Source organism: Notolabrus celidotus, chromosome 2 (genome assembly GCF_009762535.1).
Source record: "Notolabrus celidotus isolate fNotCel1 chromosome 2, fNotCel1.pri, whole genome shotgun sequence".
Classification (NCBI taxonomy): domain Eukaryota; kingdom Metazoa; phylum Chordata; class Actinopteri; order Labriformes; family Labridae; genus Notolabrus; species Notolabrus celidotus.
In genome coordinates, this window is record NC_048273.1 from 16,738,157 (window position 1) to 16,756,503 (window position 18,347).

The 18,347-nt window shown below is 43.0% G+C and overlaps 1 protein-coding gene across 2 annotated transcripts in view; it reads right to left on the minus strand.

Moving 5' to 3' along the window:
* Nucleotides 1-3,270: 3,270 nt before the first annotated feature.
* tle2b (TLE family member 2, transcriptional corepressor b) overlaps nt 3,271-18,347 on the minus strand; it is a 99,179-nt gene continuing 84,102 nt past the window's right edge. For both annotated transcript variants that reach the window (XM_034675507.1, XM_034675517.1), the window contains exons 11-20: nt 17,756-17,923; nt 17,269-17,419; nt 16,409-16,578; nt 15,847-15,923; nt 14,579-14,828; nt 14,172-14,419; nt 13,455-13,602; nt 11,427-11,577; nt 11,206-11,282; nt 3,271-7,163 (exon numbers count right to left, since the gene is read on the minus strand). In XM_034675507.1, coding sequence (XP_034531398.1) covers nt 7,056-7,163; nt 11,206-11,282; nt 11,427-11,577; nt 13,455-13,602; nt 14,172-14,419; nt 14,579-14,828; nt 15,847-15,923; nt 16,409-16,578; nt 17,269-17,419; nt 17,756-17,923 — 1,548 coding nt within the window. In that variant the 3' untranslated portion in view covers nt 3,271-7,055. The remainder of the gene's footprint in view (nt 7,164-11,205; nt 11,283-11,426; nt 11,578-13,454; nt 13,603-14,171; nt 14,420-14,578; nt 14,829-15,846; nt 15,924-16,408; nt 16,579-17,268; nt 17,420-17,755; nt 17,924-18,347) is intronic.

Genomic DNA, 18,347 nt, shown 5'->3' on the forward strand with positions numbered 1-18,347 from the left:
CCAAAGGATTGATTAGTGCCTCTGAAGAAGATTTGCAGTGATAATGTTTGCAGTGGTGACTAATCTGCTTAGACAAAAAGCTTTTACTCTAAGGAAATTAAACCTGAAATAAAAGTCAGGCATCGATCTCCTTTAAGATTGAATAATAAAAGAGTTGCTCTGTTGCATTTCGGGGTTGCATTTCATTGTTTTGGCATTTGACTTCTTGAAAATGAATCTCACTTCTGTTTGTTTTGTTATAAACAGAACAGAAAGGCACCACATCAGTTGTAGTGTTTTCAAACCAGTGTGATGAGAAGACACCCTTCATAACATGCAGTGCTTTCAGTCTCAGATTCAAGGAGAGGCGTGTCCGAACTTCTATAGGTGCAATTCGGTCTTTAAGCCCCCAGAACTACTTTCCCCAGAACTAAAAGGTTCCTGTGCCCCCATTGTTGTCTGCGTTTCGACCGCGAGCTGAAGTCCCGGGTAGACTGTGCAATTCAGGCCAGTGACGTATGGTGAAAAAAATATATATTCAATAATATTTTGAAATTTTAATAAAAACTAAACTAGTATACATTCCCAGGAACTCCCTCTGTGTTTCAACAGCTGTGTAAGCTTCACAAACACCGTTACGTTCAACCGAGAGTCCCAGGACCTTTGAAAAAGTACTACCCCCCAAAGCAGGGGCTTTTCAGGGGGGAGATTATCTACCCTTCAACTTAATTTAGACCCTGGTTCCTCCGGACAAAACGCACGTAGTTCAGGGGTAAAGTTCCTAGTTCCAGTGTAAAGTTCCTGCGGTCGAAAAACGCCTTATGACTGAGAAAGGCCAAACTGGGGCTCTGACAGAGGCATGGGTGGCAGGGGTAAGTGTGAACACACAAATCAATAGCAATAATTTACTCTCTCTGTCTCCACTGTCTGTTACTACAGTAACATTACAGAAACACAACAGAGAGGTGATATAAATCCTCTTAGCTATTTTTTTTAAGGGCTCAAAAAGACAGTTTGACTTTGCTAAGACCCACAGTGGGCTGAAGACCTGAACGACCCTCGGGGACTAGGTCAGTGACTCTGTTATCGACCCCATGTGACAACCGTTAGCATACAGACAACCCTTAGAGGCTTTTATTTTGTAGCTCCATCCACCAGTCTGTTCAGAACTGAAGAGGCCTTTCAGATGTAGGTGAAACATCTTTAAGAAATATAAACCAAGTCCAGTTTAAATTACTAGCAGCCTGATTTAACACAGCACAAGCAGGTGATTTTAACATTAATCCTGCATCCAACAAAGCAATTTCAGGATTTTAGGCTGGCCAATCAGATGTCAAGGGAGCCAGTGCCACTCCTCTGGATCTTAGTTTCATTCCGTAAAACCCATGTCACAGTAGGATCTCTTCATTTGGACTTTTTTAAACTTGACACAAATTTCATGTTAAGATGAAATCCTACCCACCAACTAAACAACATAACCTTTAAAAAATATTTGGCATGACTGTGAAAGTTAGTCCAAACATGTTAGCATCTTTTCTAAAGAAATACACTATATTACCAAAAGTATTCGCTCACCCATCCAAATGATCAGAATCAGGTGTCCTAATCACTTGTCCTGGCCACAGGTGTATAAAATCAAGCACCTAGGCATGCAGACTGTTTTTACAAACATTTGTGAAAGAATGGGCCGCTCTCAGGAGCTCAGTGAATTTCAGCGTGGAACTGTCATAGGATGCCACCTATGCAACAAATCCAGTCGTGAAATTTCCTCGCTCCTAAATATTCCACAGTCAACTGTCAGCTTTATTATAAGAAATGGAAGAGTTTGGGAACAACAGCAACTCAGCCACGAAGTGGTAGGCCATGTAAACTGACGGAGAGGGGTCAGCGGATGCTGAGGCGCATAGTGCAAAGAGGTCGCTGACTTTCTGCACAGTCAATTGCTACAGAGCTCCAAACTTCATGTGGCCTTCAGATTAGCTCAAGTACAGTACGCAGAGAGTTTCATGGAATGGGTTTCCATGGCCGAGAAGTTGCATCCAAGCCATACATCACCAAGTGCAATGCAAAGCATCGGATGCAGTGGTGTAAAGCACGCCGCCACTGGACCATAGAGCAGTGGAGACACGTTCTCTGGAGTGATGAATCACGCTTTTCCATCTGGCAATCTGATGGATGAGTCTGGGTTTGGAGGTTGCCAGGAGAACGGTACATGTCGGACTGCATTGTGCCAAGTGTGAAATTTGGTGGAGGAGGAATTATGGTGTGGGGTTGTTTTTCAGGAGCTGGGCTTGGCCCCTTAGTTCCAGTGAAAGGAACTTTGAATGCCTCAGGATACCAAACCATTTTGGACAATTCCATGCTCCCAACCTTGTGGGAACAGTTTGGAGCGGGCCCCTTTCTCTTCCAACATGACTGTGCACCAGTGCACACAGCAAGGTCCATAAAGACATGGATGAAAGAGTCTGGTGTGGATGAACTTGACTGGCTTGCACAGAGTCCTGACCTGAACCCGATAGAACACCTTTGGGATGAATTAGAGCGGAGACTGAGAGCCAGGCCTTCTCGACCAACATCAGTGTGTGAGCTCACCAATGCGCTTTTGGAAGAATGGTAAAAAATTCCTATAAACACACTCCTCAACCTTGTGGACAGCCTTCCCAGAAGAGTTGAAGCTGTAATAGCTGCAAAAGGTGGACCGACATCATACTGAACATCCTATGGGTTAGGAATGGGATGGCACTTAAGTTCATGTGAGTCAAGGCAGGTGAGCGAATACTTTTGGTAATATAGTGTAATTGTGAGTTAGCTTCATGATCTCAGTCTTCTTATTAAATGTGTGCAACTTATCTAAAGATACAAAGAGGGACCTCCAACACTGGTCACTGTCCAGGATACAAACAATATACAATCATTCAGATTTCAGAACCATATTTATGGTTATCTGTGTCCTGAAGAACACAATTAAATACCAATTTATTTATGAATAAATTCCTTTGTTTATTTATAAAGTCACAAGATGGATAATGTCCTCTCAGTCTCAAAATAACAGTGTAAAACTGCTTATAACTCATACAATTTATAGTTAATTATAATAGTTTTTACAGGTAAATCAAAATCCCATATTTGTTTTGGGATTGTGCATTTTTATTTCTTGATTAGGGATGAATGACAGATTAAGTGTGTGAACAAAGCTGGTTAACGATGTGATGAGCTTAAAACTGAACTGTTTTATTCCCTCTGGTTTTAAACCTGTGTGAAAAAAAAAAGAAAAAGACAAAGACATCAACCTGAAAGGATGAACACAAGTTTGGTTTTATTTTTCACACACAGTATTTCTTGTACAGCACATCAGAAACGCATCAGGAGGGAAGAAGACACAGTGCATTATAAAAAAAAAAAATCCTTGGCTTTTTAAAGGGGAAACTAAATATGGGTTTGTAAATCAGAAGAAAAAAAGATGTTATACTGTTTGAAGAGAGAAAGCACAGGCAGGGGGGAGAGACGTTACTGACAGTTAAAGAAGAGTATCAAATACAATGTCCCAAATAGTCACGCTATACCACTGAATGCATAGCCATTATACAGCATCATTCTGTGTACTATACAAGCTTGTGTATGAGAGTTTTGTTAAGGTGTGCCTGTTGCTGACAGGAAGATGCTTTATCTGTACAGATGATCTCTGACTCCTGGCTGCTACCATAGCCGCTGTAGAAGTCCCTCATTATTTTCTAGCCTGCTCTAGAGCTTCTGCGAGAAACATGGACAAATCTTGCTTAAAGTTTATACAGTGGAACTAAATTGCATACTGTAATGTAAAATCCATCCCTCTGTAAAAATGTGGCTGTTAAACCGATCACTGTACCTGCAGAAGTGGAGCTTTAGTGCAACAAGCATGCAGTAAAAAGTGGGACATTGTTGTTGGCTAAATCTGCATTGTTGTGTCAACAGACTCAACAGAACAAGGTTTAGTTGCACGGTGGGGACTGAAAACAGACTATAGTACATTCACTACCACTTTGGAAAAATGAGGAAGAAAAGAAAAGCAACAAGCGAAAGACAGAGGAACTTTTCACCCACATTGGGGGTATCCTTTTTTTGTTTTAACATGGGACTGCTGCTGTTTGCCCTCTGCCTGTCACCGTTAACAAAGATAAAAAATACACTGTATCATAAAAAAAACAACAGAAACAAATGTCCTGCCTGTATTCTGTTTGAGTTTGTGTCTCCAGGTGTGAGTGCATCCCGCGCGATTAGCTCCCAGAAAACGCAGTCATTGGCAACCCCGATACATAAACATATTACTATCACTATTCATAAAAATGCTGAATTAAATGGGTAATAAAAGAAAAGCTTAAAATGTGCCCTTTGAATCTACACATTGGTAATTCATGTTCTATAAAAGCAGAGAGCTCTGATATACAATTTTCCTATCAGACTGGATATTATACAAGGAGGACTGGAAAGTATGGAATAGTCTGAACATTTTGGGAAACACATTGATGGCAGTCTTGTTGAGTTTTGCAGTCGAGAAGATTGATACCACTCTTCCATCTGTACAGTGTGTGTAAGGCTACAATCAGCTGCCTGTTAGCATAGCATAGCATGAAAATACAAAGGGGGGTGCTGGTGGCCTAGCGGTCTAAGCGCCCCACGTATAGAGGCTACAGTCCTCGTCGCAGAGGTTGCCGTTCAACTCCCGGCTGGTCGACCATTTGCTGCATGTCCTCCCCCACTCTCTACTCCCCACATTTTCTGTCTGTCTTCAGCTGTCCTATCATTAAAGGCAAAAATACCCAAAACATAACTTTAAAAAAACAACAACAGGAAAACTAGCCTGGTAGAATCCAACCACTTGCAACTAGACTAAACCACTAAATAAGTTGCATATTGTCTGAAATGTAGAACAACTGAAGTGTAAAAATAATTATTTAAAGTTTTTGAAGGCGGTTCCTTGAGTAATTTATAGCTCATTTTAAGAACAAGGAAATCAGCAGAACCTAACAGGAAGTTTCAGCTGCAGACCAAGCGGCAATCTCCGGTCTAAAAATATGAGTCCAATGCGGAAGTGCTAAAAACTTGCAGTTTATCGAGGATCCGCATGAGGCTGGCTCCAGAAGTACCGGAAACCACATACACACCAAGTTAAAAAAAAGGATCTTTACAGCAGAAATAAACATGTTTACAGCCTGGTACAAAAAACGAGTGTAGTCTGGATAGCTCATTTCTCGATCGGCACACACTGTAATTTCTTTCTAACGCTGCAATTTTGAAGATATTGAGATTACTTGTCTTCCAATGAGAGGCACAGCTGACTTGATTGACAGGCGGGAACACAGTAGCTGTTGGCTAGGAGGCTCAAAGCCCGCCTCTTTACGTCACAATCGCTCGACAGCAGCAATATGACTGCCGACGACGATTGGCCTCAAAACAGCTCTTCAGAAACAGATGGGTGACGTCACGGATACTACGTCCATATCTTATACAGTCTATGCTGCAGACAAAGAAATAGTCAATGGCAGAGACCCAATGTAAACTTGGGAATTTATGTTCAACATGAAGCCTTTTTGAACGCACTAAAGAACTTACTAACAACTGCGTTTCACAGTTGCTGTGAATTGACCACAGTTGCTTCCTGACAGAGCTTTATGCTAGCTGTTTCCCTTTATTTTCAGGCTTTACAGTCCAAAACATGAGGGTGGAATTAATCTTCTCATTTCAACCTCAGCAACAAAAAACAGCACATAAACATCTTTCCCAAAACTTCACACTACTCCTTTAAGGTGTTTAGCATCTCAATCATTAGCTTAGCAAACATTAGCCAGAGCACTTGAAGACATCAGCAGGCAGGCAGAGGTGGAGACATGACTCTGTTTAATTCAACATCACATCAGGTTTTCGAATCAAAACAGCAACTAGTTGTATCAGATTGGAAGGCTTCAGATCAGACGCTGCTCAGTTGGCTGCTTTTGATAGTAAAATTTTGAGGTGTTAATTTGCCCTCTTGTCTGCCTTACAGTGAAGTTGGCGTGCTGCTTCTTCATCTAGCTGACAGCGCCTTTAATGAGAGTGAGAGCAGCGCCCGGTGTCAGGAGAACAATCCAGAGGAATTAGAGGGAACAGCTCGGCTGATGTTCTGTGTTTGTGTCTGTGGGCCCTGGGAGAATCCCATTGACTCGGCTGCTCATTAGACGCTGCCTTTGTCAGACCAAAATAAAATAGATATTAAGCAGTGAGACGGCGAGTGTGCCATGAATGTTTAATTGGGTGCTCTGTGTGTTGTGTGTGTGTGTTTCTCTCTAACGGTTGCCTCAAGGGGGGGCGCATTCGAGTATGTTTGTGTGTACTGCTGCCCAATGATGTGAGCCTCCTGTGTGTGTGTGAGCAGGTCTATGTTTCGTGTCAGTGTGTGTGTGGATATCTGAAGCGTCATCGTTCCCGAGCTCCTGACACCTCTCTGCGGGGAGAGCGAGCTGCGGCGTCAGCCTCATTAAGGCTTCCACTGTCTGCCTAATGAATCGATTGTGTGGTATCAGTGCTCCTGGCTGGCGCTCCCACAGTGCCGCTCCGCGCCTCCTCTGGGGGCCTTCCTTCCACTGAGCTCTTAATCAGGAAACAGCCCTAATTACCCAGCCTCCCCCTCCTCCTCCTCCTCCTCTTCCTCCCTGTCATTTCTCTTCCCTCTCTCTCTCCTCCTCTTTTGCTTCCTGACTTTATCTTTATGCTCCACCGCCCTTTTTCTTTGTCCTTCTTATCTTGCTGCTTCCCCTCTCTTTACTATCATGCTTCATCCTTGAGCTAAAAGACAAAAGGAGTGAGGAGGGAGGAGAGGGGGCATTTGGGAGCTTCCACAGTAGCTTATATCACAGCAATAAAAAAAAAAGGGGAGAAGGGGTGATGCTTAAGGGGTGAGGGTCAGGAGGACTGAGACAAGGATGCTGCTGTTGCTGATGTAATGAGGGTCAGGATTGGTAGGTAGGGCAATTGGTTAATTGGTTGCCCCTCCTCCAAAAACAACAAAAGGAAAACACCCCAAAATCTCCATCCTAACTCTTCCCGCCTCATTCCGGCCCCCCTCAGTACACCACCTCGTACACCGTGGCCTTCTTGTCCCCAGAGCCCGTCACTATGTACTTGTCGTCTGGGGAGACGTCACAGCTCAGCACAGACGAGGACTCCTTGGACTAAGAATGGGCGAGAGACAGAAAGAGAGGGAGAGGGAAAGAGATAAGTGTTGGTATATTTGTGGAGACAGATGGAGAGAAACAAACACAAAGAGAAAGATGTTAAAAAAGATATGAATCATCACTTAATACTCAATCACACAAGACATATTTGCATTTCAAAACAGTCGGCAATTATTTCCAAACAGACGACAGCAGAGCTCCAGGATGCTGACTCACTCGTCTGCTCTCTCTCTGGAGACGTGTGGCCTCATTAACTACAGGTTTAAGCATCACTAGCTGCACGAGTCTGATGGTCTGTATGAACTAGCAAAATGTACAGTCTTCCTCTCCCCCCACCACAGCCTCCCTCCTTTTCCCCCCTCCTCTGTGTGTGTGTGTGTGTGTGTGTGTGTGTGTGTGTGAAAGGCAGACCTGGGCACCTGGCTTTAGATGATCTAACGCTCCCGCTGCTGCCCCTCCTCCTCCTTCCCCTCTGCCTCCCACTGCTCCATCATCATTTATCTTCCTTCCTTTCTTCCCACACTCTCCTCCTCCTCTTCCCCCTTCTACATCCTCTTAGGTTCCCCCATTTCACTCTGCCCTCAATTCTCATGTCGACCCCTCCTCCTCCTCCTTTTTCTCCTTTCTAAACTAACCTCCCCCCTTCCCTCCCTCCCTGCTACAGGCACAGCAGAGTTGTCAATCATCCAGCCAGCAGTGAGAGGCCATTTCACACAGATTCCCTCATACTATACCAAAATAACAAGTGGAAGGGGGTTCAGGTGGGAGGGTGAAGTAACAGGCCAAAATATGAGATGGGAAATGGCCAGAGAGGTGAAAGAGGGATAAAAACAAACAAACAAACTAATAAAAAAGAGGATCACTTGTCAGAGTAGAGTTTAAAATTCTTCTTTTGAGCTGCAAAGCCCTCAATGGTCAGGGTCCTTCAAATCTTAAAGAATTATTAGAGTCCTACCACTCCTCTAGGGCATTACTCTCTGCAGGCCTGCTAGTGGTGGCAAATGTATCTAAAAGTAGTATGGGAGGTAGAGCCTCCAGTTATCCGGACCCTCTCCTTTGGATTCAGTTACCAGTCAGGGTCCAGGAGGCAGACACTCTCTCTACTTTTAGGAGCAGCCTCCTTTTTTGATAAAGCTTATAGTTAGGATTGCTGTGGCTGGGACCATACCCTAGTTATGCTACTATAAGCTTAGACTGCCTGGGGACCTCACCTGACACACTGAGCTACTGTCTCCCCCTCTCTCTCCTCCAAGTGTCCGCAAGGTACTACCATGAACTGCCATGTCACATTAGAGTTACTAACCACACCTGAGAGTCCCCAAGCTCCCTTGTCTCGTAGGTTCCTGTGGATTTTTGCTGCAGCTGGCCTGCTGTCGTGAACCTGTCAGACTCCCACTGCTATTAATCTCAGTCTGACCTTGCTTATCAATGTTATAATGCTGTTGTTAATTTAGCTCATCGGGGAATAAGATGATTTAAAATAATGCCTGATCTTATTCTAATGGTGGGTTTCTGTAAGTAATATAAGAAAGAGTAAGGTCTAGGCCTGTACTGCAACACACCCTCAACGTTGGCCTATCACATTGCTGCTTTCTTTCATAAATATGTCTCTCTCCATTCAGATCATTTATGCCACTGTTGCGTGCGACCCTCCACCTTCCCATTCCCCCTCACTCTTTGCAGCTTCATCAGCCTCATCGTCCCATCCATCTCAGATGACATCACAAACCAACACCTCCACCACAAATGACTGAACTTGAAGGTGGGATAGATTTGCTGCCTCTCAGGGCATATACCTCACCCTTCGATCATCCTATCTCCCTGTAGAGTTCAAGCACTGTAGAGACTGAAATAACTCAATATCACTTCTTCTATGTCATATAAATATCTATCTTTAATGCAGTAGACTGCCTTACTCAAAATGCCAACCAGTAATCCAGTAAATGTGTAGCTCTTTTTGTGAAATGACTACCAAGTTCTTAACACTCACAATGAGTCTACACAAAATACAACAACTACTGAAAAAAAGACTACAAATGATGACTGGTCATACCTCCAACCATGGACTGCCCACACATTAACCCTCCTGTTATGTTTGTTTCTCTGGAACAGCAATAATGTTCCTGGGTCAATTTGACTTTATCAAATTAAAATATCCAAAAGTGTTAGAACCCAAAAAAATCCCAATACACATTTTTTTAAATCTAATTTTTAGCGCCATTATTAACCATTTAAATCAAGATTTAGTCCATTGGTGTTCTTTAATTCTCACAGATCATGGTTCAATGAGAATAACTCACTTGTTTTTCATTAAAATCCATATTAAAACTATTTTTAATGGACATTGGAAAGCCCTAAATATAATACCATGGTGAAACATGACATTGATGTTTGCTTATTTTATTTGCATATTGAATTTTTTTTATTTTTATGAAGTGATGTTGAGAAATTAACACAACACCTCTTCTGTCACATGCTGCATTTAGCTGTTTTGGATTGCATATATTACCTAAAATAGACTTTAAAAAAGGTCAATTTGACCCGCAACATAACAGGAGGGTTAATAACAATGGAATAATAATAATACTAATAATGGAGTTTTACTTGAAATTGCTCCCTTTGTAAAAGTGGCTTGTTGGTTGAAATTTCATAAGCATAAGGATAAAGCTCTCTCATCTACACAACACATAACTGAAAGACACGACCACAGAAAAAAACACATGAAAGCATTTCATTCTTGTATTTTGTTCTTTTTTATCTGTCTGTTGTTTTTTAATGTTTAGGACATTTGCCTTTTGTGATAACTAAGTGTTTATTTTTATGTATAAGTTGTGTTGTAGTCAGTAATATGCATCAAGGCTTTTTCAATATATTCATGCCGAAGAGCTTCTTTGGATGAAAAATGTGGAGAAGGAAAAAGAGCGGCTATGCAACAGATCAGCCACAGGGGAGGGGAGAATATGAAGAAGAGAGGACAAAAAGTGAAGAGGTAGGGCAGGAAAAAAAAGATAACCAATATGGAAGAAAGCAAGGACAGGGATAAACCAAAGGACAAGGACAGAGAGAAAACACAGCGAGGGGAGAGGGTACACATAGATCAGGAGAGTTAGATAAAAAAGAGTGAGCACAGTGAGGGAAAAAAGGACAACAGTAAACAGGACAAAGAAGGCTGGAAAGGACAGTGATAAAGCAGAGAGGAGGAAGAGGAGAGAGAGAAAAAGAGAGAGAGAGAGAGAGAGAGAGAGAGAGAGAGAGAGTGAGAGAGAGCAGTATTACACGGTGACAGGAGGGAGCTGTTTGGCAGGAGAAGCGTTTGGCATTTGGATAACAAAGCAGATCGCCAGCATTCTCCTTTTAGTCCACCGGGGGAGACAGGAGCCGCCAACCCTGCTGCCCACTGTAGCTTATAAAAACCTGACTGCCACACGCACACGCACACAAACACACACACACCAAACATCCAGCTTAAAATGTTCCTTCATACCCCATTGCTAGTTACATTCACACCCAGGTGAACTGGCTCAGCTAAAAATATTGCATCCTCGCATATTCAACATTTCCTCAATTGGAGTGTTTGAACACGATGGCATTATTACATTTGTTTTGTGTTGTGTGAATGCATCGCGTGTGTGTGTGTGTGTGTGTGTATGTGTTGGCAGCCTGCACTCTCTGATAAACCTCTGCAAGTCACCATGGATCTACAAACCAGGAGTGTAAAAAAAATGTTTAGTGTTTACTCTCTCTCTCTCTGAATCCCTTCATCTTTCCTTTTCTTTAGCCTCCAGGGCTCAGTGTGTCTGCACTAGTGTGTGTGTGTGTGTGTGTGTGTGTGTGTGTGTGTGTGTGTGTGTGTGTGTGTGTGTAGGGACAGGAAGCAGAAATAGCCCCAACAACACTATGCACAGATGACACTGCAGTCACAGATACAGACACACGCACATGCACACACATACACACGCACATATATATTTATGTCTACACTCTGACATGTATACACACACAGCATAAACATCCTTAGAACATAGCACTGCTGTCTCACCTGAAAAATACTGGCTCCATATGGTGTCCTCCATGCATTCAACAGATTGTCTTTTCCTGTACTCACAAACCACTTGCCTGAAATAACACAGATACACACACCAAAGGTTAAACAAAGGAACAAAAGAGATCAAGGCACAGTAAACTGAATAAAAATAGTCAGAGAATCATCATGATAACATTTGATAACATTACACATGTGTTAAGTTTGGGTAAGCGTACCGCAGTAGGCAAACTTTAGGGAGAGAACACAGCTCTCGTGAAGGTGCAGCTGGTATTTGTCAGGTTTGGAGACGTGCAGGACTTCCACATTACTGCTCTCCATTCCCACAGCCAGCCACTCGCCTGTCGGACAGTAACCCAGAGAGAAGATCTGGAAAGAGACAGAGAGAGAGATATCAAGAGAGGAATCAGAAGGAATCAAAGAAAGGTATACAGCAAGGGTGTCAAACATGCGGCCCGTGGGCCAAAACCGGCCCGCCAGAGGTTCCAATCCAGCCTGCGGGATGACTTTGCAAATTAAAAAAAAGACAGAGAAGAATTAACTGCAATTTCTTAATAAAAGTAACTAATATTTCATATTAGTCCTCTGAGGGTCGCATACAATCATAGTGCTGACGGATCACACCAGAACCAGAATGGCGCTCAGACACTTTTTTTTTCTCAAAGTGAGGAAATAGATTTCTTGCTGTTTGCATGATCCGGTTGAAATTCATGAAGACTTCTTAGAGTGCCTCATGATCCAATTAGAACTAAGGTTTACATATAGTTAAATTTGTCACATTTGAATGGTGGATCCACAATTTTCGAAAGGGGCCACATATTGTGTGCATGCTCACCATACATGTGGGTATGTTATAGGTGCTCTCTGTCACTGCTAGCACTACACCCCTGCATACAACACTGTCCAGCAAGCAAACTGTTCATGCTGGAGCTGAGGGGTCCAAAATAGTCATCTTTACCTTCTTCAATATTATAATCTATCCGTTCTTTTGCTGTAAACATTACACTCTGTGTCAGGTGAATGGGAAACCTGTGTGTTTGGTGTGTTCGTAGCAGGTTTCAGTGCTTAAAGAGTAAAATATTCAGCCCCACTATGAGACTCATCATGGCCAAAAATACAACAGCTGTTTTTTTAGAAAGATAGATCATTAAATGTGAACATTTACAGAATGTACTTGTACTTTTTCGCACTAAAACAAAGGGAAAAATGTAGAATTGTTGTGATTTATAGGTTATTATGTTATGATTATACTTGTCCGGCCGACTTCAGATCAACTTGGGCTGTATGTGGCCCCTAAACTGAAATGAGTATGAAGCCCCTGGTATACAGTGAAATGAAGATAACGTAAAAAAAAAAATATTGGGTATAAGATGTGAGGAAGAGTGGGATGAAGGAGGAAAAGAGCTAAGGATGATAAAAGACAAAGGACACATGAAGGAAGGAGTGATGATGACAGATTAAGGAGCAGGAGTGAGAGAAAAGAAGAAAAAAGGTAAAAAAGAAGGGAGGAAAGAGTGAAATGATGTAATAGAGTTGAACATGGAGTGAATTAATAAATGGGAGGGGGGGAAGGAGAGAGAAAATGGAAGCAGAGTGACGGGAAGTGGCAGGCCGAGAGAGACGACAAGGGAGAGAGAAAGTCATTACACGGTGGATCGAAACTCATCTGACAACAGTGGTCAACTCTATAGCTCTGTTGTGGCAGTGAGGAGTGAATAAGGGAGTCAGTGTGTGTGTACAAGGCCATGTGAGGTGATCTCTATGATGTTTGTTGATGTGTTCTGCCTGTGTGTGTTGGTGTAAGTACCTGTGAGTCTCGGTCAGGATGTGCGTTTGTTTTTGGCTTAATGTGTTTGTCAGTTAACTAGTGATTCCCTCTTTGTGTACATTTTGTGATTTTGCCTGTCTATCCCTGCACCCAAATAACATGTGTTTATGTGTGTACAATCATGGTTTACAGGGATGTTTATTTTATCTAACACTTTTTTGATTTTTTCTGTGGCTTTTTGTCTTTATTAGATAGGACAGCTGTTTTAGAGAGATTGAAAATGTGGGTAGAGAGTGAGGGATGACATAAACCAAATTCTTTCATTAAAGACTTCATACATGGGACATCCGCTCCATCATAGCCAAACCAGCACTCTCCACAGGTATCTCTTAATTGATGTATTTTTCAGTCTCTGAAGTGAATGGATGCGTGTGATCTGTGAGAAAGTGTGTGTGTCTACATTTGTTTGTGTGTCTACCTGCGAGGTAAAGTCATGCTGCTGGAGCTGGCGTCCCTCTCTCAGGTCCCAGCAGCGCACCGTGTTGTCGAGCCCCCCCGTCCACAGTTTGGTTCCATCGTTAGAGATGTCGATGCAGCTCGCTCCGTCCGTGTGGCCCTGGAACTGCCTACAGGGAGGAAACACAACAAGGTTCATAGATGAACACAAATACATGCATACACACAGTTTTCAGTCTTGGCATGCTGCTTGTTTATTTGCCTCATTTCTCCTGGAGGTGTCAGGCCAGATATATTTGAATCCTTTCCTCAGTGTAGCACCTTCTGCCCCCACCTTACCTACACCTGGATTGTCTTTCTCTCTTGGATTCCTCTTCCCTCACCACAGTCTTTCCTCTCCATCTCCTAGTCCTTCTTCTCCAACCAAATCAGAGTTTAGTGTTTTCATCCATATCCCCTCAGGCCCTACTTACCTGACTATAAGGTGAGGTGAGTACCCCCAGACTGCAACGATTTTTCCTCCCACACATTTTCTTCTCTAATAATTTATTTCCTTTTTCTCTTTTTTGCTGAAGAAGTTCCTGAAATGTTTCCATATCCTCCAGCCGTTGTCTCCCTCACTTCCCCCCTCTTCCCTCTCCCCTCTCCCCTCTCTCCTGTCCGGGGTTATTTTTGTAGGCAAAATTTCACGTGCCTTTTCTATTTTTTCCACAATCTTTTCCTCCCTCTCTTCTCTTACCTGACCAGAGTCTGGTTGTGAAGGTCCCAGACCACGATGTTGCCATCGCTGCAGCAGGAGAAGCACACCTTGTTGTCTGGAGAAATGGCCAGAGCATAGCAGGCAGGAGCAGATGATGTTAACTCAGCCTTGATGCGAGGAGTGGGCGTGGCCAAATCCCAGATTGACAGGGTGCTGGCCTCCCCACCGACAATTAAGGTCCGTCCGTCTGGGAGGATTTTACAGGAGCGGATGTAGTTGTCCCTGTTCTGATTGGACAAAACAATAAAATCAAAATGCACAAAGGCTTCATTTTGGCTCAGGAAATATACTGCACCCACACACTTTTGTTTGGAGTGCTTGTCAGTGTATTTATTTTCATTTCTAACTCTTGGGTCTGTCTGTTTCACACTTTTCTCAGGTCTCACCAGACAGTCCAGCTGGGCCATTGGGCTCTTGGTTCCTGGCTGGCTGATGTCCCACACCTTGACGCAGCCTTTACCTCCAGTGTAGACGTGACGTGTGGAGGTGCTGATGGTGACAGCGCACACCACCTCTCCGTGGTTCAGGCTGTGGATCTGACGGGCATGGCGAGGGATCCCTGGGCCTAGCAGGGCGTCAGGGGGGAAAGGTACCGGCTGCATCTGTCCGTCTGCGCTCACATGGAACGAGTAGGCACTGCAGAGAAAACAGAGAGAGGAAAACAGGAACAAATCAATACAGAACAGAGGAGCTATGGCTGAAAATAAACAAGGTTTGGCTTGTTTGTACTGAAAGGAGATTGAAGGATTTGAGAAATGGACCAAAGACAGGACAGACAGGACAGAGTCAATCAATCCATCAATCAATCAATGAATGAGAAAGTGGAAGCAGAGACGCTTCAGTTAAATACACAATTCCCAACTAGAAAGTGTGCAAGTTATGAAGTCTGACCAAACTATAACAGCCTTGTAACTTGAGTAATATTTGCCTAAATTCAGCAATTACTTGGCCCACTGTAGCTGTGGGCGGGAATGCATAATAGCAGATTGTATTACAGAGCAGAGCCAGTGTGGCATTGCTAATGGCCGATCAATACTGGAGCAGACTGAAGCTGAGGCTGTTTTATGATTTCAAATTAGCACCACAAGAATGAATTGCTGCTCTGCAGCAAATGACAAAAACAACACAATTTCTCAGTCAGCAAAGCTGAATGGACTGTGATCAAATGTCCTGGACATTCAACAGTATCAATAATGAGCAGGGCTTTCAGCTGTGAGACAGGGTTAATGTGCAACACTATGAAACCTTGTGAAGTTAGAAAGAACTGAGCAGCTAGGATGAATTACTATCCACATATCTGGATCTTGTTCAATTAAAATGTTTGTCATTTTCTATGAGCAAGGCTACGATATTTCAACTGTCTGTAACCAACTCCTTTCTGCTTGGTTTTGACACATTTTCTTTATAACTCACTTTAACATGAAATAAAATGAAACACATTTTGTAAATGGAGAGTATTCTGCAATAATAATAAATGTGTAAATGACATTGGAAGAATAAAAGGCTGTTAACACCAAAATTGAATTTCAAAAGTTGGAACAGTTGCTTTCACAAATTTTTTCAGATGAACTGAGATTCAATCCTTCTGTGAATTCCTGTTTAATGTTGCATAAGTGCTGTGAATACGTCCAATGTTACAGAAAAACAAACTCACGGCTTGCCGGCCGAGGAGCCAGGCAGAGAAGAGGAAAGCCCTGGGGCCCTCAGGTGAGACCGAGAGTCATACGCCACCTGGTGGGAAGAAGTAAACAGAGAAGCAATAAACAGCGAGACCAGGACAAACTGGGAAGCTGGAGAACCAGAGAAAACAATTTAAAGTAAGATTTATAAAAGCATGCAGGCAATTTTAAGTGTTTTTTTTCTGGGTAAAATAGATGCAGGAGGATCAAATGTGTTATGTGTAAAACAAGATTAAAACCATGGGGCAACAGGAAGGTCTCTAAAATTGTGAAGCGTGTGATTGTGCTGACACTGATCTATGATGCTGTGATCCAGATACTGTAAGCAATTTTATCCACAACACTACCTCCCTTCACTCTCTATAAAGGAGAATGTCAAATGGCAGCTTCGAGTACATAATGAATGCACAGCACTACCTGATAACGCAGAATACATTCATCTATTTTCCTTCGGTGCTGTGACAGTCAGGGGGTCACATCTGATGCTGAACCATAAATCAAACTTTAACAGGGGATAATAATTCGGCCTTTACACACCATGGGGCTTCGGGAGTAGGCGTTTGCTGCTGCGCTGATCTGTGGGGAGAGAGTGAGAGCACCTCCGAAGCCGCCCGGACTGGCCAGCTCCCCGTTCAGTCCTGCGTGGGACACCACGCCAAAGTGAGCCGGGTATGAACCAGGGGGCACAGACATGGGACTGCGGAGAGCTGGGGAGGGAGGGAAAGAGGAAGGAGGGGTTGAAGGATGGAAGTATAGAGGGGGGAACAATACATAGCACAAGCACAGACACAATCACAGAGGGGCTGAGAAAAATGGAAAACTTTTTGTTGAATTTAACTTTTTTTGTTCACACACTGACAAAGTTCAAGACGATGGTTGTTCTGTATTGGCTGAAGAGGAGCAGGTAATAGTTCAGAGCTCTGCTCGTGAGCTCAGTGGCAATAAGAGTCAGGGTCCTCTTTGGAATTCAAAATCTGATAGCATATTTTTTTTAAGTTATGTCAAGACAAAACAAATAAAGAAATGGATAAACGCAGGGACAACAGGATGTATGGCGAGAAGGTCAGAGGAAGACTGTGGGCAAATCCTATCCAAGTAAAGACAGAAAAATTCAAGGAGCCATTTTATCAAGCACAGAGTAGATTTACAGGAATGATTGATTTGTTTTCTTTCTCCATTACAAGACATAAAATCACATTACGATTCAATCTTAGGTTGTTTTTTTTACACTTTCTGAGTTCATGGTTACAAATAAATAAAGATAAATAAAGACTATAAATGTGTGTAGAAGATTGATGCGGTTATAGCCTGTAATATTAAAGCTTCTTCATCAAAAGGTACCAAATCAAGTATTTAATGAATTTTATACTCAAACTTTTTGAAGGGTTATATCTCACCAAGAGGGTCTGCACTGGATGCTGCTTTGCTGACTAGACGAAGGCAGGAAGTGCTGGGTCCAGGGGCTCCTGGTGCTCCAGGGGTGAGGGCGTCACGATGGGATGGGGATGGGGTACCAGACTTTGACAGAGGGGACTGGGACTTATCCATCTGTAAGACAAGTTAACCAAGAACTGAAACACATGGCTTATAAACGCCCTTCATTACAGGGGAGCTGAACTAACATCCATGAAGGGTTTTAATGTAGTGGAATAGAACAAGGGTTACTGAACAATGGTTGTAAAAGTTTGAAGTGTTTTAATTCCCCCAAAAGAGATACCAAATGATGGCCAAACATAGCAGGGATGGAAACTTTGTGAAGTGAAGAATGCTACAAAAGAGGCTGAACATCTGCAGTCTCATTACACGATAACACTGCAGCATTGTTTCTGCACTAAAGGAAAGCAGAGTGAAGATACTCTCTAACTAACTATCTATCTATCTTACCTGTGAAGGGTCCTTGGACTTCCCTGGGGTGGGGCTGCGGGGGTTTGGGGTGGAGGGGGCCTCTCCTGTACTCGAGGAACCAGGGAGCTCTTTCCTCAGGGTGGGTGCCCGGTCCAACCCATTCCCGTGGGGGGAGTGAGGAGGGCTGCCAGCAGGAGAGTTTGGCTCCTGAGCGACAAAGATGAAAATGATTTAGAGTTCTGCCATGAGTTTAAACAGGAGCTTATTTCTGTCTTTACAGTCTCAGAGGGTTACACACTGCGTCAAAGTTTTTCCTTTTGTTTGTTGCTTTGTCACTTTTTTGGTCATTTTTGATGACAAGGAGTTTTATGACGTGATTTTGTGCTGCATTTCTAATAACCAAAAGAAAACACACCAGTATGTAATGCTGGCATTGGGCCCTGCTTTGAAATTATTTGCTGTGACGTTGTAATTTCCCCTCCGGCAAAGTTAAAAACCACTGTGCAGTGTTTTTGGTGACTGATAAAACTTCAAAGCTACATGTCTTTGACTCCAGCAGGAATTCCTGGATTATTGTTGTCTCACAGGTACCTGACGCAACATGCCCAAAGCAAAAGTAGCACCTTCCTTT